Raw genomic sequence first — 24308 nt, forward strand, 5'->3', positions numbered from 1 at the left:
CAGCAGTAAATAAGTCAAACATACATGAAAGCCATACATGCAACAGCAATAAAGCCAAAACTGATTTTATATTCTGGTAAACTAAAACATTCAGTATGCACCTCAGAGTGTTAATAAAAACCTCCAGCACACAAACAATAAAAAGTGAGAGAATATTGTAGAAATGTTTGAGGAGGACTCACTAAATGACGAGGACAAGAGACCGGCACATTCCAAACTGGCAGGTTTAGAGCGGGAACTGCACTAGTTCAAACAAATTACCTGTAGAGCAAGTGCATCAGCAAGAGGTGTTTGTTCCTGATCAAAAATGAATTGCCGAGCAAGTGACCTGAAGGAACGCCAAGATTAAGTTCAATACTGCAGGAGTATTGAAAATTCCCAGTACACGGAGACCAGATTACTGTCCATTGTACTATAAATGACTAAACAAGAAGCAATCCTGAAAAGGTTTCTATACTCTTGATCACACAGAATTAGTATCATTAAGCTCTTTCTCCACTGTCATTTGTTGAATGTTGTGCAAATCAAGTCCTGTAAGTTTCATTGTGTGCTTATGTTTTTTTTATAGTGGTAAGTATCCCACACTTAAAGCTGTCTCCCCTGAATCATGAATATTGACAGTATAAGACTGATGTTGAGCATTTATACTGATCAAACTGTCAAAAGCAGTGTGGTGTAAGATTACATGGGCGTGTGTGTGTAACCACTGGGTATTGGTAATTGGTCTCATGGGGGCCTCAAAGAGAGAGACGTGTAGGGTGAATAACCTCTCCCCTTGCATGCTCACCATCACACAAACACAAACACACACACAGACACACGTTTGTCTTTAAATAGATGTGAGGACGTTCAATGACCTCATGCATATCTCCTCTACCTAACATTATTCACCACAGGTAAATGCCAAACCACAACTCGTGTAAAGTTGTAAGGACGACAATGATTCAAACCAGAATGTATCTGCAGAAAGACGTACACACACACACACATATTATAATATATTCCTCCACTTGACTTGAAGTCGCTGAGATTAACTCTGTGACTGATTTATATCGTTGAATGCTTTGGCCCAGAAACGTTTGAGGTGTCCTCTCCGCCCATGACATCACACTACTGCCCTTGTATGTGAGTTTGTGTGCGTCAGTGACATATTAATATGTGCTTATGGGTTTTACAGGGTACAAGAGATTTGTATTTCAACAGACAAGCTATAGACTGTTGTCGGCGTAATCTGAAGGAACAGGTTTTTGTCATTGTAAATGGGAGGAGGGGAGTGATTGACAAAAGAACATAGAAAGCTATGAAAGTGTTCCATCTGTTTACGAGGACAGACAAACAATCTGGGAAGTTCCTGTAGGCTATTCCCAATGCAGACAATATTCCAAAGCAGAAGTAGCCGGCATGTGGTTTTTCTTCATCCAAATCAGCATTTGTATGTTCATCACAACACAGCAGATATTTGAGTATAAAATGGGAAATCAAGTCTGTCAGTCAAGATCTGTTGCGTATTCGTTTTCGAGAGCACAATCTGCCTCTCAGAATTCAAAACTAGTTATAACAATAGAACCAGACCTCAGTTAGTCAGGTCAACATGTGGAATAATCTTACTGGGTGAGGCTAAAGTGTTTCTGACTGTGAGCCAGCAACGCAGTTGACAATCTAGCCAAGTGTTTTCACGATGGTCTCTGTAATCTCTGTTAATCCCTTGCTGTTTTGCCAATGATTTTCCTTCTCTGTAATAAAGTGGTGTGTGAACATACTTATTAGGGTCAACATCCCATCTACCCAGCGGAAACATTTGAAAATGTAATTTTCTGTCGACAAATCCTAATATAGCTTGAGAAAAGCTGATGGCAAAGACAACATGGTCAGCAATGCATTCAATTAATATCAATGTTGCGTATCACTCCGGTTGCAAAGGCTAATGCCGGTTGCTGACTTCCGAAAGGGATCAGTATCTTGCCAAGGACACTTCGGCATGCAGATGGGGAAGAGTGGGATTTTAACCGGCAACCTTCTTGTTGAAGAACAACCACTCTACCACCTAGGCTACACCGCCCTGAGTTGATGTTGATTGATGATGTTTTCAAAGAAACATCATAGTTGGATGTAGCCTCAGACAGTCATCAGTCTTTACCTGAATGTATAGTAAAACCTCTAGATAGTAAATGCTTACATAACCTAGTTTGTTCTCTATTTGCTTGCTTTTAAACTGTCTGCTGTGCATATGCATGGTTTACATTCTATGAGGTTCCAATGTCCCGGCATGATCCACGGTATGATCTGTAAGTGCTCCAGTGAAAGTGTATAGATATGTATTCTGCACAGACATATCCATAAACTAGCTCTTGCATCTCAATGCATCATGAGGGAAAACATGTATTATACATTTTCAAGATTTATGATCATGCTAAATTTATAGTTGACTAATATGTAGAGATAAACTAAATTTTGAGCTCAAGCACAAGATCACACTTAAAATCTTTATTGTACTGTTATACCATTACCTTACCATAACATTTCACATTTGTAGCATTACGGCTTTTAATCTATAAATCAACAATGTTTCGTAACAGTCCTGCCGCAGTGATACTCTTTAGATGAGTAGAATGCTCACATTCCCCCCTAGTGTGTTTGTGTGTGTCTGTGTGTGTGTGTGTGTGTGTGTGTGTGTGTGTGTCAGGCACAATAACGCAGGGCACACCTGGTGTCAGGCCACCCGTCCCTGGTGAATTATGCATGGGGGTATTCTGTCATTATCTGTGCTGGTGCAAAACAGCGATAGCCCACCTATCATAATAACTATAATAGCTCAGTGATTTAGACACACACAGCAGATGTACCATGAAGCTGCAATAGTGCAACCAGCAGGTGCTTCTCACAGTGGTTCACCAGTATTGTGCATGTATATGCACACAAATGTATTCAAATGACAACACACGTATATACAGGGGACACAATCCAACCATGGAGTAACCAAGCAACCGGGGTAGGCTTGTCTCAGCCCCTCCAAGCTCTGCGTTCTAAAGACGTTTTGTATATTTATATTTCATTTAGCATATTTTGTATATTTTTTTTGTTTTTTGTTCAATAAACATGTTTAGAAACAGTTAAGCCCTATATAGATGAAATTGTGCAGACTTGCATGGGTGTGTATATGCACATAGATGCTGTGACAACTACGAGCATGACACGATGTGTGATGCATTTGTTATTTATGCTGACCTTTTTATTTATTTATTTTTTCATTATACAGACACAATTACAATCACTGTTTTGTATCTGCTTATGTCAAACATATGTTAATATGTGTATAGACGCATGATCTCAGTCTACTTCTGCTGTGCATGTCTTACGTGCATATATGCACATATACCTAAAAACACATATGAAATATCCCTATTATTTTTTGTTCTGTAGGAACATTGTTTTTGTTGTTGCAGCTGTCAGCTGTCAGGAACTCATCTCAATGAACACTGTGACAAGTCAATTCACCTCCAGCGCCACTGTCTTTCAGCTGTCATATCCACAAAAGTTTGTCCTCAGCCTTGTTATGAGAACAACAGACTACTTTTTCTATAGAGTATCAGAGACTTCACACAAGAGTGTACACAAACCCCCCCCACACACAGAGACAAAGTAGACATCCCTTACAACCACTCATATTGCTCATATTAACACATTTTCAAACTGTCATCCATCCATTCAGAGGCCATACATAAATAAGATAACATAACATGTAACCTGTTTATCTTACTGACAGTTAAATGGATGAAGTTGGATAAATAGATACTTCATGTATGTGTAACTTAGCTCGCTACATTTTTGTGGTTGGTTGCTTCTGTCTAGTGAAGCTTCATCTCCCCACACTTTCAAAGCATCACAACACTGAATTTAGCTTGGTTATTTGTTGTCCCTCCTATTCATGACCACCTACTTTATGTCTATCAGGCTCTTGTTTTAATACAGGCAGTAATAAAATAGCTGAAGTGCACACCAAGCCTTACGTCTATTCCACACTCCAAATCGTTGCAGTTATCAAAGATCAGAAGTGATTTTAGTTGAATTATTGCATGAATTTTACACCCTTTATAAGTGTGGGTATTTTTTTAATCTGTGTATCTGTGTACAAGAATTTTGCTCTTTGAAGAGCTTGCAGCTGAAAGTCTTACCAAGAGCCAATGCATGTTTGTCTGTATATTCTACTTTATGTGAGAACAAACTGGATGTGTGCACGTGTGTCGTTTGCTTGCAGACACACACACTCCAAAGACAGCCTTATCAGAACAGGGAGTGTTACTATCTGTGAAAGGAGGCAGCTGGAGCATTTGAGCAGAACCTTGTGTGACAGTATGTAACTCTCTCAGAGTAATGTCTTCCAAGCTGAGACCTAAAAACTCATGAAGGATGTGGCTACTGGGAATACCGTCTAGGTGGCTTTATATTTTTAGCATAAGCACATTGTCAGCATGTTTACCTGTTTTATTTCTTTTATTTTTGTTAAACATTACACGCCCATGCACACAGTAGGCTTACAGGAGATCTGTGTTTTAACTTTCAGGCTCTATGTTTGTGAATGCTAAGTAGAGTAGGTGCATATGAGTGCATGTGGATTTCATTGGGGACAGTAGAGGACACTCTCTGTTAATAGTGGAGAAGTGAGGGTAATATGTCCCTGAAATACAGGCTCACTGTTAAAAGAGACACTGGCTGGCTGGATGTAGTGTTCAGGCATTGCAGGCGAGCGTGTGCAACGTTGTGGAATAATTCATATTAAATCTCTCTGCCCTGTCTATCAGCTCTCAGTGTCTCATGCAAACTTCTCTCTCTTGGTCTTGCCCTTCTCTCTCTAACTAACTACAGTTTAACACAGTGACACTACGATACCCCGTTGGATTTCCTTCAGGCACAGTTCCCCATCGCCTGGTTTTCATTCTCATTAAGTACAGCGCTATTTCTCTGAATCCGCAAAATGTAGGTTATACCAATGCAATGCAATCACTCCAGCTATAGTCAGGGTGAGTAATATTTCACTAAGGTGGAGATTTTACTTGTGGGTGGCGGTGTGTCCCATGTGCATCAGTAGTTGCTCGCTAAGCTTCAATTAAACCTTGTATTTGCTGATGCCAGTGAAAATAAGACCCTATCAGAAATACTGACATATATTTTGCTGACATTCTTTTAGCACCAAATACAACCACAGTAGAATTGCTACTGTAACTTGCTGTTTACGGCATTGGGCAAACCACAAAGAAAGCAACATAATGCCGCTTAAAAATAATAGCACACACACACACACACACACACACACATTACAGTCATGTAACTTACGTTGCTTTTCCTTGTGACATCTTACTTATTTGTTCCCTTTGCCAACAATATCCAAATAATTTAAATGTATATGCAAGTATCCCACCACATAAACTTTAATATACATTTTGCTTATTTGACTACAGCAGACATCAATTGTGTCTGCTGTAGTCTCTTGGAAGGGCACTTACTATCCTCAAGCAGAAAGGCAATGGTTAGCCCTATGATTATTTATTTTAACCTTTCAAAGATTTGCGTAACGTAATCCTTATACACAGTATAGATAGACAAATGGAATTTTAAATTTAATAATTTTGGAAATTTCCACTGGTCCAAGCATTTAATCGAAAGATCCTTTGATCACTGTCCCACATTACTGACCTTCAGGCTGTTGCCGCGTCATAATGATGTTTCATTAGCCTTGCAAGCATTTCTTTTAGCTTCCAACTGACCTTTACTTACATCATTCAGTCCCAGCTGGAGAGTAATTGTTGAGTTTAAAAGATTTCACTTCGACAAATCTGCAGATTTTGCCACTGAGCTTTATTGCACCAGTAGATGCTCATTCCTTCTTTAGTGCGGTTATGTAACTGTTAGTTTGAACTGAAGAAATTCAGGACATGCTGCATCCTCAGGGGCAAGATAAATGTGAATCCTGCAGATGATGTCAAAAATATCAGGAATGGTAAAGCATTGACTTAGTCTATCGTCATTTAATTGAAAACATACAAGCAAGTGAACACTGATTCTTTCTTTCTTTCTTTTTCCTCTTTCTTTCATCCTTTCATCCTTCCTTCCTTTCTTCCTTCCTTCCTTCCTTCCTTCCTTCCTTCCTTCCTTCCTTCCTTCCTTCCTTCCTTCAACCAGTACAAACATTTTTAGTTGAGTGAAAATGTCTATACCATCTTTTCTCACTCCCTCGATTGTTCATATAAACAGTTGCTGTAGTTGTGTATTGGGCGGAACCTAAACGTAATTGCCTTCTGAGTGCTTTTAAGAACAGTGAGCTATATTACTCTGCATAGTAGTCTCAACTCCTTTCACTAATCAAGCAGGTATACATTTAGGTTACATATGGCTATGGTTTGGTTTCAGCCATGGTTTTAGTGTGCTATTGTGTGCATGCTAACTCATGTGAAACGTCCTACTGGAGCATCAATCTAATCAGTCCTCACAAACCCTGAACTCTGGTATGGTCATCGTGCTTCAAAATCAGCTGTTCCGTAAGCAGCATAGGTCCAGTGGTTTTTAAGGATAGCAACATACTGTCATACTTTATTTAGATAAACATGTATAAAAAGATGGATGACACTTTACAGAAATTATGTCAAATATCCCAGATCCGAAAGGCTGCCATCTTGGATCATTCACAGTCAGATTCAACACAGTAGTGATTGTCTATAATCATGATATTTCACTCTTTTTGTGTAGCACCAAATAACCTTTCACTAGAACATCAGTGAAATAAGAACTACAATGACAGACACAATCTCTGTGTAAAAAGTTGACATGCATTTTGACTTGTTAGTTTGGCCCAAATACCATTCACTAACATGGAGGAGGTGGGGTTTATTACCTATACTGCAGCCAACCAGCAGGGGACTGGGGTCAAGACACTTTGGTTTCACTTTTGAGGAGCTATTATATCCTTCTTTATACACAGTCTATACATGATGACCTAAATTGCTGGGTACTTTATTGTGAACATATTGCCACACATGATTCCCTTTTGACGTAAGTCTCCCAGAAATAGGCTGTTGTGTCTAAAATCAAACTGCGTCAACCATTTAATAATAATAATCTATAATCATCACCATCATGTCAAATAGACAAATAAACACATGTCAACATATTCACTCATTCTCATGGACCTCACATTTGTTCACACACGGGCGCTTACAGGCACTTTTAAACAAAATTGTGCAATGACACTCAAATCACGCAAGCACACACACTGACAGACATTCAATTAGAAGTCTGAGCATGTGGAATACCAAACAGTCTTAATAGGACAGGCACAGAAACCAGCCAGACAGCCAGACTAATGGTTTAGATGAAGTCAGATGAAAGACTCTATATGTATCATTTAGTGTGTCTGTGTCTGTATTGATCCCACAGCTGCTGGCCCAGTACTCGCCTTCAACTTTCTTTTTCTGCTTTTTCCTTCTACCTGGCTTCGTCTTTTTCTCTGTGCTCAACCCCCCTTCCCATCAATCTCAGATCAATTGACAGTGATCAAGAGAATGGAAAATAAGTCTTGGTTGTGTTTGCGTCCGTGAGTGAGAGTGTGTGCGTTTGCTTTGTAGTTGTGTATGCGTCCATAACACCATCCATTTGAGAACAGAAAAAACGTGTTGTCAGGATTTCATGCTGTAAAAATCAACAGTTATTGGCCTGGGCTGACTAAAAGCTGAAATGACATTAGAGTTTTGTTCCCAGTTTTTGGTTTCTAATTTGTTTTTCAAACTTTCTCAGAATAAAACAGATGTAGCTCATTGGCAGATGCTGTCAGTCCAGCAAATAATATTAAATGTAAATATTTAAACATATTTAAAATGTGGCTGCTATATATTGTACAACTTTATTGAACTTTATTGTCCTTATTCTCTTATCATTCTTAACATTGACCGCCTCCTTCTTTTGCAGTTCGACGGATGAGCAATTTCGCTGGAACACTCAAGGTAAAGTTCACCATTCGCTCAAACCCATCCACTTGCTGCTCAGCCGTGCATGTAAAGTTATTGTTGCATGAAGTGACTGCTCAAACCTGTTTTTTATAAAGATAACATACAGACTTACATACACATAAAGTCCCAAATCTCCTTACTCAAACTTACCATTCAATCCACCACACTTTTCGAACAACTTCATTTACACTCAGGCAGCTCCCAGGGAAGACTTATCAGGGTCCTTTCCAGCATTTAATCAAAATGTCCTAGAGCTCATAACCAAGACATAATGTTCGGAGTTTTATGGACTGTGAGAGCAGAGAATCAAAGTGTACAGTGCAGGGAGATCTCTTCTATCTCTCATCGTCTCCTTCTCTCATTTCCCATCTCTCATATCCTGTTTTTCCTCTTTCACAGCGGACGGACAGAAGGATATCGAGGATGAGTTGACCACGGGTTTGGAGTTGGTGGATTCCTGCATTCGCTCCCTTCAGGAATCAGGGATACTGGACAGTGGAGAACGTAAGTAGACTTATTAACTTCAATGAGTGTGTGCTAATGTCTGCAGACAGGATATTAACCCTATGTGCTTATTGCTGCTTCAAAACAATCTCTAAAATTTAGTATATTCCTGCTCAGTCGCTCCTGACAAAGAGTTAAAAGAGTGACTAAGCATATCCGGAAGATATCTAATAAAAAGCCATAATATCTAGGTTGGTTTAAATACAAGGTGGGTGTGTAATGTTTAATTATGTTGTTCTGCTGAAAGCAAAGGAGAAAATGTTCTCCTATTAGTCCCATAGGCCATTAGATATCTGGCCTAAGTGCAGCAATTCCCTGTGTTAATATTGAGCTCTCGCTCAGATTTCATTTCTACTTACAGTAAGAGAGTTGAGTCGAGGGAGGATTTTGTTCCAGACCAGACAGTGTCTAAAAAGTTAGATTAAGTATAATATAAAATGTGAATATGTCCCTTAGACACAAAATGAGAACTGTAGTTTGGTACCGAAAGTCGAAGTTGCAAACCCTATTTCAAATTAGATAAAAATGTCTTTGCTCTTCTAGTGTGTAGATGGACAGAGAAACAACACACATGTCCCTCTTAGGTTTGTACCAACAACTGCCCAGATTCTGATCCAAAGCTCACAGGTGGAAAAGCTGCGATTGAGAGGCCGGCTGCCTGAGAGGTCCCTAAATGTGCTTTGCATTTTCTTTGCAGCTCATTAGATGTGGAACACTCCGTTCCTATTTTACTTATTGTCTGCTGGCCTTTTTGATATTGGTTGATAATGCTGTAATGGATGGCATTTTAAGAGCATGCACATATGTAGGGTCCAGCACATTGATACTCATAGTTTAGCATAGGCTTTACCGTATGTAATTTTTGTTAGCCATAGTGGAGCACCTATATGGCTCAGGTAGTGAGTGTCCTCACATGGATAGAAGTGTGAGTTTGTGTGTGTGTGGTTCCTACATAAGGGAACACTTTAAATGGCTAAATGTTAAATACATCTAATTATGACATATCACTGTCTTTAGTAAAAGGCTGCACAAAACAAACTTGTTTTGTTTCCTTTCAGCTGACACTATAGGTGCTTGTGATATATACATACATGTAACTCAACGACTCAACGAAGTCAAAGAATGTCATATGAAGTCATGGAGACATGACTGCGTGTGCATTTGTGCGTAACGCGCATGTCTTCTTTGGTGATTAGGACCAATTTTTGTTCAATACCATAATTCTAATGACATTTTGGTTGCTCCTCACAATGTCAAAGGCTTGTTTGAGGGGTTAGGTTAGGCTAAGGGGCTAGAGAAAGCATTATGCCAGTGAGTGTCCTCAGATCTATAGAGAGACGTGTGTGTGTGTGTATATGTGTGTGTTTGTGTGAGAGAGACTTTCATAATTATACTGAGCTGTTGAAAAATTCATGTTTCATGGGAAACTGAGGACTGAGACTCAACAGAGACACAAAAGGATGTAAAGCCCTTCTGGCGACAGTGTTCTTTTCATTCATCCTCTCACACAAACCCTGACACACAAACAGCACACACCCTTACATTACATCACATTACTAACAACACTTACATGGTTAAGTATCAGACGAGCACAAACACATGTTAAACATCTCTATTTAAACGAACATAAATATTTCCCTCTCATCTGACCATCCCAAAAACGTACTTTACCCTCACACATATAAACATGGCAACAAACGCACACAGTTTTTGTCACACGACACACACAATGTAACAAACACCAAGGCTGAGTGATAATAACTTTGGGAGCTACCACTCAGACCGTGTAACACAAAGTGCTGTTTAATAATTCATAAAAAGCTGGGAATGAATTGAGATGAGAAAAGACAGGTCTTTTATGAAGAGGAGAAGCAGCAGAGTTGGTCTTGGTTCACATCGCACATAGTCATGGGGAGAAGAAGGGATTCTGGGGGAAGAGAGAGACAGAGGGAGAGAGATGGAGAGCAGGCAAATACAATAACAACAATAAGGCCCCTTGTTATTTTGGGGATGGAACCGACATGCCAGTGAGCTCTGGGGAAGACACTTGTTGTAGACTCTGTGAGGATATATTCATGATATTCAAACATTTGAAATCTCAAAAGTAAGGAAAGGAGAAATATCCTAGTTTGGCTTCCTTATGCTACAAACTATAATTACATACATTTCGTGTACTAGAACGTTGTATTCAGAGGGGGGAGAAAGTAAAAATAGCAACGTAATGAAATATGTATAGACTGCTGAATGAACAGGTCACAGACCTAACTGCTCTTCAGTGCATCCAAACCACACAAACACAGATAATGCATACAACCACATTCACCATTGACTACCGAGTGGTTTTTAACATTTCCCTCCAACCGACCTCATGACCCAATTCGCAGTTTAGAAGATTGTCCATCTTCGAAACGACCTCATGATGTTCTTCTTCCCAATCAATAACACTTTTATGAGCCCAGCAGGGGAATCAGAGTAAGGGATTATTAATCGGTACTGCAGTAGTGACTCTGCTAGGTGGTGGCGGTGATGTCCCTCCTGAACTATGGCGGTGGGCCCTGAGATTGTTGTCTTTGTGTGTGAGCCGTGCATTTTCATGACTGAGGCAGATGGGATACGCATCTCGATGACTATCCAGTACATTAAAGATACACATGAAGGGAGTATGTTTCACCCCCGCTGCGGTGCAGTGCGACTCCACACAACTAGATTTACGATTCAATTCAATGCAATGAGCTGCAGAAAAATATGACGCTCTGCAAATCAATGCGGTACATATTTATCTTGTTCTCCTTCCGATTCATAAAGAAGGCAAAGGTGTATTTATTTTTCTTTCACATGTTTTTTTTACTGCAAAATAAGTCTCTTAAAAAGATAAAAACAGGTCTGGAACTTCTTTTGTCTTTAAATCATTATTTTATAACTTTTAAAAGTTAAACTTTTTAATGATGCTTTTGATTTATAATAAAAAAAAATCGAAATGCCATAACTACATTTATAATGATGTGCTGTGACTACTACCAGCAGAACACCTTCAACAGCTCTCTGATGATCAGATATCAGTGGGGTTGTTTCTATAATTGTGTATTTATTATATCTACATTTGATTTATTATCCTGTAGAGATAATGACATTGATCACACTTCTTAAAAATAAAGGCATAGATATATAGGTATATCACATATATAAGGTGGATTATACCGGCAAAGATTTTAGAAAGGTATCCCAAATTGTAAAAAAATAATTGAGTTTGCCTCTGAAATCGGGGGGGCATAAGAAGCCACTTTGCAACATCCCGCGACGCAGCAAAGTAGAAAATTAACATGTTTAGGGGGGTAAAGTTTTGAGTTGTTAGGTGTTCCATCTATTAAAACTTTCTTATTTTCAGCCCTCCTCCTCCCATCCTCTCCATCTCCCTGCTCCTCCTCCTCCCATTCTCTCTGCTCCTCTGTTTCTCTTCCCCTCTGCTAATAAATTATGTATGCCATCGCCAACTCAAGGAGTGCTGCACTGCTGCACTATCTGCTCTAAATTGCTGCTCTCTCTCTCTTCCCTATTTCACTCTTCACCTCTCAATCCCTCCTCTTCATGCCCCCTCTCTTTCTCACTCTTAATCTCTCTCTCTCTTCTGCCCCCTTCTCTCTCTACCCCCCCTCTCTCTAACTCTCTCTCTCTCTCTCGCTCCCTCTCTCTCTCTACATACACAAACACAAACTCAACTCAACCCAACCACACACACCGCTCCTATCTCTATCGGTAGGACCCGCTCTCCTTTCCCAGAGTTCCTTGCAGCTCAACTCCACCCCGGAGGCTTCGCTCCAGTACTCTGCCAGCTACCATAGCAACCAGACCCTCGCCCTTAGCGACAGCATCTCCGCAGCAACTCCGCAGCGCAGCGGGCAGGTTGGAGGAGCTGTGCACAGCTACAACCAGGTAGGAAATGCTGCTGTGCCCACGATGATGATGATGATGATGATGATGATGATGAAATGCACAGTTGGACAAGAATTAGTAAACTTTTGCTCAGACGACTTTGACCACCAGAGTATCTAAATAATTGACATGATTTTGACTGTGAAGGGAATTCACCTGAAGTGACTTCTCCTCAATATATAAGTACAACTGCAATGAATTCAGCAATGTCCGAAGGCATCCAGATTTTTGAGCACCAGCATAATGTTTAGTGTTTATGTCCATGCTGTGATTCGTCGTCAGAGATCTTTCTTTTTCCTCTACCCCTTTTTCATGCACCATCAGCCGAGTGTAACTCAGACTTGCGTTGCCTTCACATAATGTGGGTTTGTTTTGGCCCATATATACACAGAATCCCTCTACATTAGCATTAATGAAGTCCTCCTCAAGCAGTCAAGAGCACTTTGTCTGTATCTTGGAGGAAGTTAAAAGCTCGGGACGAATTCCACAAAGATGTTTAGAAAGAGGAAGGTATCAGATTATCATTGACCAAAAAGAGGAGACAATTAATTACACACAGTTATCAATGAGATCTCAAATATGAACCATGTGATGACGAAGAGAGAAACCCCATGACATTACTGTCTAGCCTACACACACACACACACACACATATACACACACACAAATGCACACGGTTTTGTAAATACCTGCACAAGTTGTTAGTGAGTTTATTTGTGAAGTATTTTTTTTTTTTTTATTTTGTGTGTGTGTGTGTCTGTGTGTATAGTCGTGTGTTTCTTTGAACACAGCGACATGGTCTGTCAACACGTTTATTAATCCCCCCCCCTACAGTCAAACCAAAGCTAATTTTGGCTCATTTCATTTCTGGTTTCAGAGAAAGCGCTCCCTCCTTCCCTTGATGAATAATAAATAAAGGGGGTAAAGACAGAAAAACAAATAGAAAGACATATAGTTGGAGGGACAGATGAGGCCAAAGGAATTCTCCTTCTTTCTTTCTAGAGTCAGAATTATATATTTCTTGTCCTTGTGTTGCAGTGTTCCTGTCCTCTTTTCCCTTCTCCTCTGCCTTGCTTCTCTCTCTGCTCACCATCTCTGTCTGTGTTAGCATGAGTGTGTGTGTGCTTGTGTGCATGTGTGTGTGTATTCCTCTCTCTGATGTCTTTGGCTTGTCAGAGTAATGGGGCCAGTGTTGTCAGCAGGGCTTGTTGCCCATGAATAGCTTTACCCATGCCAGTGCTGCCAGAAAGGCAGATGCGGCTTGCAAGAAAACGGCCTTTCTAGCATTGCTAGCATGTATATGCACACATTACATGCATGTTTTGGTGGTGTGTTTGCAGATTTGTGCAACTGGGGGTAAATGCATATGAACATGGGATTGTTTTTCATGCATGCCCTCCACCATGTGTGTAGTTTCTTTTTTAGCAAGTTTTCACAAGTGACTGTTTCAGGCAGAGATAAAATGAAAGTCTGGCATGTTGCTGTTCCTCTGTAGGGTATTTATAACCCTGAGAGGCCCAGCTTTAATAATGCATGGATACATGGCACCTCAAACATCCCAGTGTTTTACTGGCGGGGAAAATAAGCAGCACTGCGAGATGACACAGAGCGAGCTTGAGAAAGTGCTCTCCCTCGCACGGTGTGTCACAGCGTTACTTCTACGAGGGAATTCAGCCAACAATTCATCTATACTCATAATTTATTTACCCGGCAATTCTGCCATCCATAACCATCTATCCGTTTATACAGTCACCTATTCATTCCACAACATCCACGCAGCTCTTCATCAGTCCAAAGTCCATTTCAGTCTCACTTTAAATCTTGATGAGCGAGACAGAGCTGCAGCGTTGGGTAAAATCATGCAACATAAACCATTTACAGGAATCCTTAACTCAGTTGTGCTGGTTGTATCTCATCATCCTCATGATCTCTCACTTGGCTTGATAACCTACTAAACTAATAGAGGGGGACTTTTATGGTGGACACTCATAAATTGGCTCATACATATTCAAGAGTCCCTCTCTCTGGCTATTACTTTTTACTAATATTATTTTGTCCATGTGCACTTAGACTAACAGATCATGTTACACTGTATGCGTTAAGCACTTAAACAAAAAATACTCACATAGCTTTCTTTTTAAAGTCTGAAACTTTTATAGCAGTAATCCATGTTTAGCTGAAGTTCTTGGGGCCCGAACAATATGCAAGTGAATCTAAATTAATTTAGCCAATATGGCCCAAATATACTCCTGAAACTAATCTGGGCCTTTTGTTGAAAACATGCAGTGCTCTAGGCACCAGGCTTTTGGTTGACATGAGGTATTGCAATAGCTAACTTGTGGCCAAGATCTGTCAAACAGGAATGGACCACGCATGTATCATAATTTTAAACAGTATGTGGGACTAATGCAAGTGTGATGTCTGCCAAATCTTAGGCAAAACTCTTTTGCAATGTGGGAAAGTGGAAATTTAGCTTGTTTGCGAGACAAACTCATAAAAGCTTTTACTGTTTCTTTAAATTTTTAATTTTTTTCATCGTTAATATCATTGGTACACGTTTTCCCCACACATCCAGTAACATGTTGCTGTGCCAGATCATGTTAGAAGACAAATTAAAGCACCAAAGCTTTGTGTACACTCTATTATACATTATCAGACCGTATTAGAATCTCCCCTGCCTCTGCTTCTCCTCCTGTCCGCCATCATAAACTCTATGATTCTCTTTTTAGAGGAGACTGCTAATCCACTCAACTGTTGATAACACACTTTCCATGACCCCCTGTGCAAACACAGCAGACACACTGTAGCTCCTCACAGAGCAGGGTAATACAACAAGAGAACATGAGAGGTGATCGTTTGCTATATTTCGGTTTGCAGACTTTCTTACTGACCAACTAAAGCATATCTCCATATTGTATATGTGTGTGTAGGTTTTTTATCTTAAATGGATGATCAAATGTACGTCTTCATTATACATTACACGTCAAATGTGTGTTTCTATAAATGTGCGCACAAGTTTCTCCCATAACATAATGTACAGACCTCTGAATAGCAGACAAACATGAGTGCATGTTGGAGTGCAGCTACTGTATATTCAGTGATGACAGTGCTCCAAGGTGACTCAGTGACTGTGTGCTTGCATAATGTGGCCTCTTACAACTGCAGACATGTCACTCTTGTAATAATGCATTTGAATCACCTTTACAGCGTTTAACATCAACATAAGCCTATGAGGCTCAGTGAAGCACTGGCATATGCTCCCCACACTCCCCGGAGGCTAGAGTTAATGTAATAGAATAGACCCGCATGCCAAGTTTGGTAAAGAGGGATTCTCAGATTTTTTCACACAGTCATAACTTGAAAATATACAAAATTCACCATATTATATTCCTTATGTCCATTTCAGTGGATGCTCTGCCATTTCCTTTAATGGCACATGGAGAGCAGGCACAACTCTATACAAAAGAACAATTTTCACATTCAACAATAAATTGAGATTTCATGTGACGAAAGATGTTAAATATTAAGAAGAGAATATATGGATTGTGTAGTGATTTCATGGATATCGAGGAGTGTTGTGCAGCGAGGCTTTAGGAGGAGTGGTTTCAGTCAGTGGAGCTCTGTGGACTACACGTCTGCCTCTGTGAGTCTGTTTGAATCACCCCTCTGTTCTCTGTGGGGACTTCATTACTAGCTGCTCTAGGTTAATGTGGGATCCTCAAAGGCTCGCCTGAACTCATTGTGCATAAAAGTTTTTGATGGCCAGTGCTCTTTATTCTCTTTTATCCCATTTGCCTTAACTCAATCTCCCTTTCCCCCTCCCCCACGCCACAACTTCTCCCTAACCCACCAATCACTCCCTCCATTTGTTCCTTTCGTCGCTGTCACATCTCCTCCTCCCTAACCTGCCCCTGTGTCGCCCTTCTGCCCCTCAGGTGACATCGAGCCGTGCCGCCCATCATCAGCAATCACAAAGCGGGGCGGGATCAGGTAAGAAGTCCTCTATCCTCATCTCTCTCCCCTTGTGGAAATACATTTTCTTTATTATAAGTTAATCTGACGTAGCGTGAAGCACAGTGGATACTCTAAAATGACATTTGGAGACAGTGACGGACGTGCATGAGAATTGGACTAAAAATGTTGCGGTAAGGAAAGGGTTTTCAGAGCCTGTAGTATGTATATTTTCTCGTGTGTACTATATTATTTTTCCATATACCTCAAATGAAAAACTAGCTCATTGAAATTAAAGTTATTGACTGTCCTAGTATTACCTATTAAATCAAACAAACATATTATTTTGTGTCTTACCAATTGAAGTAAGTTTTTTAATTGTTTCCACAATTTTAATTTTTCAGTGTAATTTATATCCAAGCCATAATAAAACCCGTAACTGGAGCCTCTCGCCTGATAACACCCCACTATTAAATATCATTCATGTACTCCAAATGATCGATATCAGCTGAACCGTATGACCACTCGTTCTTCTAATTCCCAAGTTTATTAATTATAAACTTTTACTGAAGGGTGGGCTTTGACCCAAGAAAGAACCAAATCAATATTGTTAAAAAAAAAGATCTAAATAAAATGTGGGTGCCGTGGTATCATAAGGGATCTGGCTTGAAGGAGGTATGCACTCCACTGAGTCTCTCCATTCTCTTGCTCTCTAGGTATCTACTACTCCAGCTCCACCTTGCCCGCCCAGCGTGTCAGTTCTCCTCTGTCTGGAGGAAGAGGAGGCTCAGGGTCCAGTTCCCCCAGTAAGCTTCAGCGCCTGGGATCAGCCTCCGATGCGCCTGGGTACGCCACCACTGAACGCCTGCCTTCCTCCTCCTCTCCCAACAAACAGTCTACCGCTAATCGACTGGCCAAGTCTTTCAGGTACAGAGTCGCAGTGGCTGTTACACTTATTTTGATTTTGACCTATCGCTGCAACCACTGATGTATAATAGAGTCTGAAGTCTTTGAAGGTGGATAAAGGCCGTGGCAGATGAAGGAATTACTGTATTTACACATCAGTCATGCTTGAGAGAAAAGTAAATACATGATGATGGCATACAACAGAATTGAATGTGAAATTCTACCTTTGAAGTTCATTGTCCTCCAAGCTCTGTCGGCATGCGGGGGAACACACTCCACATTATATTTCTCACAAGTCACTGTATGTGCTAAATGGAATTAATCATTCAGAGTCATTATTTCTGACAAATGATGTTACTTTTTACCATTTGTCTTCCAGCACCACTGTTGCCGTGACAACAGCAGGAGGGGCCGGGTCCCCCCTGAGGGTGGCATCTCCACCCAACTCTACAGCATCGGGGGGAGGGGCCAGCTCATCATCATCGCCTCTTCACCAGGTAGCTTTATAGTAGCAGAACCTTTAGAGCAGAAACATTAAGCAAGTATTACATGTTTTTATGTGAAGCAACTGTAACTGCACCAGAGTTTGTGTTATTATAAACTCTGTCCCTCAAAGTGTTGAAATCCACACCAAAATTGATAAATAAGTGAATCATGTTACATACACTCTTGTGCATGGAAATATTTAAGATGTTCAGAATGTGTGTGAGAAAATGTCAACAAAGAACCTTCTCCCTCCATCCGTGAGATCAATGACATTTATGACATAAAAATGTGTTTTTTCCTCCTTTCGTCAGTCTTAGTTAAATATTGTTCTGGTTTGATAATTATTTGAATTGGTCTGATTGTTTTGAGGAATTAATTGAATTTACCCATTAACAGCATGGTTTTCATTCAAGAGCAAATTATTCTCATGACAGTTCTGAGGATTTATAAACTGATCTGATGCCCACAAAGATTACTGAGAGAACAATATTCATGCTGCAATGTCCGCTGTTTCTCTAACAAAGCTGTCACTTACCTCTGTTTAATTATGATGTCACACAGTCAGACTATTGATTGATGCCATGTGGTAGAAGATCAAATTTATATCCACTTAATTATATCGTTGATTATGACAAAGGATGGGGTGTCGCAGCCAGCGAGTGATTGTAGATTCATTCATATCCTCCAACTAAAACTGATCTTTATAAGTCAGTTAACATTTTTTGAATGGATAATATTTTCAAATATCAATGTAACATGATTACAAATAATACAATTGTTTGATTCTTATGTAAGTGATCTCAAACTTAAATCACATTCCTAACTAAAAGGGGTTTGTACATACAACTGTTTATCTGAACCAGACAGAATAAAAACACATCAATCCCGTCAAATGTTTTGCTGTCATAACATTGCAGTGAAACAAGTAATTGCTCCAGAATATAGACACCACCCTGTACATTCCCCAAGCCTCTTGTTAACATTTGAAAGAAAAAATGTCTCCTTGTCTTTTCAGATGAGTTCAGGCATAGGGAGCTATGCAACTCTGTCTCCCAAAAGACTGGCATCTCACCACGCCTCCGACCAGTACAAGATCTCCCACGAGCTCTACGCTACAGCTACGCTGCAGAGACCTGGCAGTCTAGCAGGTGGGAGTTCACACACGTGTGCAGGTTCACTTCCTTTCAAAACAAATGTGAAAGGTCTCTTCAACACAACCACCTGTGCTGAGGGATGTGTGGAAATCTCCACCAACATCAATGTATCTTTGACTGTGTGTGTGTGTGTGTGTGGCTGTTGCTGTTGCTGTTTCTGATCCAACATCTAGTGCCAGTGGAGTTTTTGCACGATAACCGACCCCTTTGTTCTATAACGTTGCATCTGACTTTGATTCCAAGAAATGTCAAGTGCTGCATTCAGGTCTATTGAATTAGCCAGTCTATGAATGTGCATATCAGTGTGTTGTGTTTGATCCCTCAAGGTCTACCCTGTATCACAGCAGCTGTACATCGAGGGAGATGTCGCAACATATTTGCTCCTGCTGTTGCATTGACTTGCTATTGGCTTTCTCTCTTGACTATGCATAATTGAGTTGGCTGAATGGCAAGCCCAAAATGAACCTGGTTTGTGCCAGCTGTTTATGGTGCATAGTAGGTTAGTGTAAATGCTGTCGGTAGCCCACTGTTTCAAGGACTTTACTATTCAGACTAAAGGAGTCATGACCTGCCTTTTTGGACGAAAAGAGATATGTTCATTTCAAACAATGTAAGTGTAACCTCCTACATACTATACATTGGCATGGTTGTTAAGCAATACATGCACAATGATTTCCCATGCTTCGTTGTGTCGTTGGTAAGCTTTCAGAAGACATGAACAAATATATATGAAGTGAAAGCAGAGTACGGACAGAGAGCTCCATCCATTTCCCCATATGAATACATAGTTTTTATTATCGATTGCTTTGGCATTTTTTGAAATGTACTATTCAAAGGAAATGTTGACTTTCCTGCTCTGTATGCATAAATCCTGGTTATCATTTACATTGTGGAATGACCAAATGCATGGTTGTCCTTAATCAGTGGGAGGCGGCAACATTTTTTTTGCCTAGTCTTTCGGAAATCAAGAAAATGAAAAAAAAAAAAAAAATGTATGTTAGAATAGTCCCTCAGTGTGACCCAGGAGAGACGTGTGGAAAGAATATGGTCACACGTTGCCCACATCTCCCCCAAAAATGTCTGAACTATCTGATCTCAATGCATTATGTACTCTGATCTCACCAAAGACAAATATGCCAGATATGAGCAGGGCAGCGATGTGGTTGATGAGTTTCATCTTCCCTGAAGACTTAAACTCAATGACTGAGTAGGATGGATTCGTTTCTGACAGATCTCAGACTGTAACTATAACGAGCAGACCTTGGTCACATGATTATCAGAATGTACTCCATGCTGTGGACAACTAATCAATCCTGTACATTTGCTTTCAAATACTTCACTGCGATTTATTTTGATCACCGTATTTCCAAAACTGGACAAACAAAGAACTATTTGTAGTCCCTGATAGTTTGAGGTTTGATTATTCCCAGTGGGTGACATCCTCCTGGAAAAAAAAGCCCAGTACATTTTATCTGAGTAGCCTGTTTGAAGTGGTACTTAGCATCTCTACAGCAACTACTCTAGAGTGAAGCCGTGCTGTGTGAAACAGAAATCACCTAAAAAAAGAAATTCCCCTTCTTTCCTGAGCGGCCCTGAGTGATACAATCCACCATGTATAAATATTGTCACAGCCGAGGGAAATGAATGACTGAGCCTCTTTGAGCAAATAGATATGATAACAAGTTATTAGTGATTAAAACCTGGGTATGGTTTGATAGGTGGTGAATGAGCAGCACTGAATGGTGGTTGACAATGGAGCCTTGGTTGCAGCAGGGATCACTTGGATATCCAACTGCATGGCCTATTGTAAACATGCCTGCCTGTGAAATTACAGTAGATGCTTTAACACTGTGTAAAGAGAGAATAAAATAGAAACAGGATGTCAGTTGTGTTTTTATTTAGATTTTTAATGTAGGCAATATTCTTTCTTTTTTTCATGAAAACCACAGGACTTTGAGCTATCAAGAGACCAGGGAGTGTTTTTTTTTTTTTGCCTTTTACATTTTGTTATCTTGTTTAAATATTTTATTGAATGAAACATCATAGGAGGACATCTTTATTTTGGTTCCCCTCTGCGCAACATTCTGTCTTCCCTTCTTAAAGTTCCCTCTTCCTTTGAAAGAAAGAGGTCAGCACTTCGATGAGTGGGCCCTAGTGAGTCAAAAAATAACTGAATAAAGAAATAAATCTGAATCACCACGACTTCAAAGACAAAGAAATGGGAGAAGGAGGGGGAGCTGGGATGAGTCATGCTGTTAATGGGTGTGTCCATGACTCTAATTAGCAGTCCTTCATGCATATTCTGACCATCGCTGTCTTTTTCTCGCTTCTTTTGTTGGTAGCTGTCTTGAAATTAACCTCATTTCAAATAAGCTCAATAGGTGCCTTAATGTCCAAACTTAAAGCTCCCTCCCTTCTCCATTTTTGTCCTCTTCCCCACTTCTCTCCATCACCATTTCCTCTTTTTTTCCCTCCATCCCTTATTTTCATTCCCTCTGTTCTTGAAGTTAGCTTTCTATGCTTGCAGCTTTAGATAATATACGGTAAAATAAGATAAACTCACGCTACAGCATCACATTAAGGCAATAAGAGAACACGTATTCAAATTTTATAAAATAGGAAATAAATTAGAAATAAAACAAATAGCAGGTGTGAATAGTTACATGATATAAACATTCAATATAGACAGAAATATTATTTTGAGGTGAATATACTGCATACTTTTTTCTTATGGCTAAACAAGTTAACGGGCCGGTCATTTGAACACGCTGTGAACGAATGGAGGACACAGTCTCAAGAAAAGCCGTTGCCACAGTCATGATCAAGACAGTCAAACCAGAGTTGAATCACTCATGATTCTAGAGTACACTGAGTGCGACCAGGCTTTTGTTATTACCCCAGGCTGCTTGCATCACCCTGCCTCAGAGACTATTCTAAAAAGACGGTTTAGAATAATAGATCCCTACTGCGCATTTCTGTGCGAGTACTTGCTCTGATTCATCTTTAAAACACTCTTTTGGCCTTGTCAGTTTGGTTGGACAGCCAGGACGAGAAATAGACACCGGTGCTAAGCTGCAACAAAAATCTACTGCACGGCTGAGTGCCACTCATGCATTGATTTCTGATATGATCTGAAAGGTCGAGGGGGCTTTGAATGTGTTAACTTGATGCTGGATACACAAGGTGGTTTGAATCCGAGACTGAGTGCGACACTTTTCCCCTTCATCCACTGGAAAATCCTTGACACGCAACTAATGCGATATGATACGACATTAGCTCCACTGGACAGGCTCTCTTTCTCTTCATCACTCATTGCTTTCTAAGACTGCATATACGACTGTGTGCACGTCTTTTCACTTTATCTCCTGTCGTGCCACCAATACATTGCTGACTTGCCTTCTCGTACCCGCACTCTCCACCTCCTTCTTTTCCTCCTCTCTCCTAATTTTCGTTTTCATACAGAGGCTCCTGCCTTACATTTGTTCTGCTGTGTAATGAACAAATGCCTGCTGTCAATGACTTCCCAGCCCTGTGTCTGTGGGAGTCCTGCCAAACGCAGAGCAAGAGGGGGGACACTGCATCTCATTATTTTATAGCTGACAACCAGCAATGTGAACCGTGGAGATTAAAAAAATAAAACACAGAGGCGCTCCTCTTTTCTTTTCTTTTTTTAACCCCTTCTCCCTCGACCCTTGTCTATTTTCTCCTATGTCATGTGCCACTATGCATGTCTCTTTTTATTTTTCTGTGATTTTTTTTGATGAGCTCTGATTTGGTTCATCTCTAACTCATCCGTTCCATACTGTCACACACACACACACACACACACACACACACACACACACACATATATTCTTGTACTGAGTGAGGACAATTATATATTGCATTCCCTAGTCCGTTATCCCAATCATCCATCCATCCATCCATCGGCTGAGATAGATGGCCAAGTTGGGTATCAGAGACATCCCTCTCCTTAGCTATGCTTTCCAGCTCTTCCTGGGGGATCTCGTGGTGTTTCCAGGCAAGATGGGATATATAGAAACTCAGCATTTACTGGATTTATACCAGGGTCTCCCCCTGTAGGGCTTTCCCGGTAAACCTCCATCGGAAGACCCCTGTCAGCATCCTGTCCGACCCACCACAATTGTCCCTTTCGACATGCAGGCAGCAGTTCTGCTCCCAACTCCCTGCGAATGTCTGAGCTCATCACCCTATCTCCAAGGCTGAGCTCAGCCACCAACTAACCTTAAGCACCACAGCTAAATGCCAAACTCTGACACTAAACTCATCCACATCATCTTCTTTGTCCCAAAATGATCCCACTTACTATGGTATTTCTATAACTCAAACTGGAAGATAGAAGTGCAACTATATGCACACACACACAACACACAACTAATTGCTTTTTTCTGCTTTGACAGTATATGACTGCACTGCCAACCTTTATATTGCTTTGTGAGGACTAGGCAAAATATCCTGTCTATCCCAAAAAGTCCTCACTTTCTTAGGACACACACTTATCTACTACTGTTGCTGTTTGAAATTGCATTCCATCTTCCCGCCCTCCTTTCCTTCCCTTCCCATGGTCCATGACTCTGTAAAACTCACAAGATCAGTTCCTCTGTAGCTCCCTACTTCACTTCCTCTTTCTCATAACTGCCTCTCATTCATTTGTCCACTCTCTTTCATCCTCTCTCCTTGTGTCCTCCTTTCATCGTTTTTCTCCTCTCTATTCTCCAGGCTCTCGTGGCTCCTACAGTAGTCAGCATAGTCAGGAGCCCCTTCGGCCCTTGGGGTCCCCAGAGCACCACATAGATCCCATCTATGAAGAACGTGTCTATCACAACAAGGGCCCCATGAGGAGCCTCAGCCAGAGCCAAGGGCCGGACACAGGCCCCTATCGCAACAACACCGGTAAAGTCCTTGCTGTGATCTACATCTATGTTTTTTCATTCTAGTATCTGTTTTGTGTTTGTATCCACTTTGACGTCCTGTTTGCTTTGCATTTTTTTATTGTTTTACACCAATGAAAACGAAAATCATCTTATTTATATCTTATTTTTGTAGTATTTTTAAACACAAAATGCATCTTGGAACTGCTCAGATTTAAAAGACTTTGGCACATTCTATTGTCCTTGTCGTATGACACAGGATGAAAACAACAAAGACTATAATAGTATGGATGAAATCTGCCTGTATACAAACCCAGAGCTGAGACAAACTTGTATGTGGAGGCAAAATATGGTTCATTAGCAGCTTTACTTCAGTGTCAGCCACACAGCATGAGTTCCCCTCATGTTAATTTCCTCACTTACCCAGTGGCAGGTTTATGTGATGTATAGATGCAACAACACTAATGAGGACAATTTATTACCACGTG

The 24308-nt window shown here is 40.5% G+C and overlaps 1 protein-coding gene across 4 annotated transcripts in view; it reads left to right on the forward strand.

Moving 5' to 3' along the window:
- The window catches only part of ctnnd2a (catenin (cadherin-associated protein), delta 2a), a 234244-nt gene that overhangs the window by 101335 nt on the left and 108601 nt on the right, over positions 1-24308 (forward strand). For 3 of the 4 annotated variants that reach the window (XM_062379286.1, XM_062379288.1, XM_062379287.1), the window contains exons 4-11: positions 7957-7991; positions 8397-8501; positions 12259-12431; positions 16367-16421; positions 17099-17309; positions 17668-17785; positions 18790-18922; positions 23669-23842. In XM_062379286.1, the coding sequence (XP_062235270.1) occupies positions 7957-7991; positions 8397-8501; positions 12259-12431; positions 16367-16421; positions 17099-17309; positions 17668-17785; positions 18790-18922; positions 23669-23842 (1004 nt within the window). The remainder of the gene's footprint in view (positions 1-7956; positions 7992-8396; positions 8502-12258; positions 12432-16366; positions 16422-17098; positions 17310-17667; positions 17786-18789; positions 18923-23668; positions 23843-24308) is intronic. The other variant, XM_062379289.1, reaches the window with a different exon arrangement.

The sequence above is a fragment of the Platichthys flesus genome, chromosome 21 (genome assembly GCF_949316205.1).
Source record: "Platichthys flesus chromosome 21, fPlaFle2.1, whole genome shotgun sequence".
Lineage (NCBI taxonomy): Eukaryota > Metazoa > Chordata > Actinopteri > Pleuronectiformes > Pleuronectidae > Platichthys > Platichthys flesus.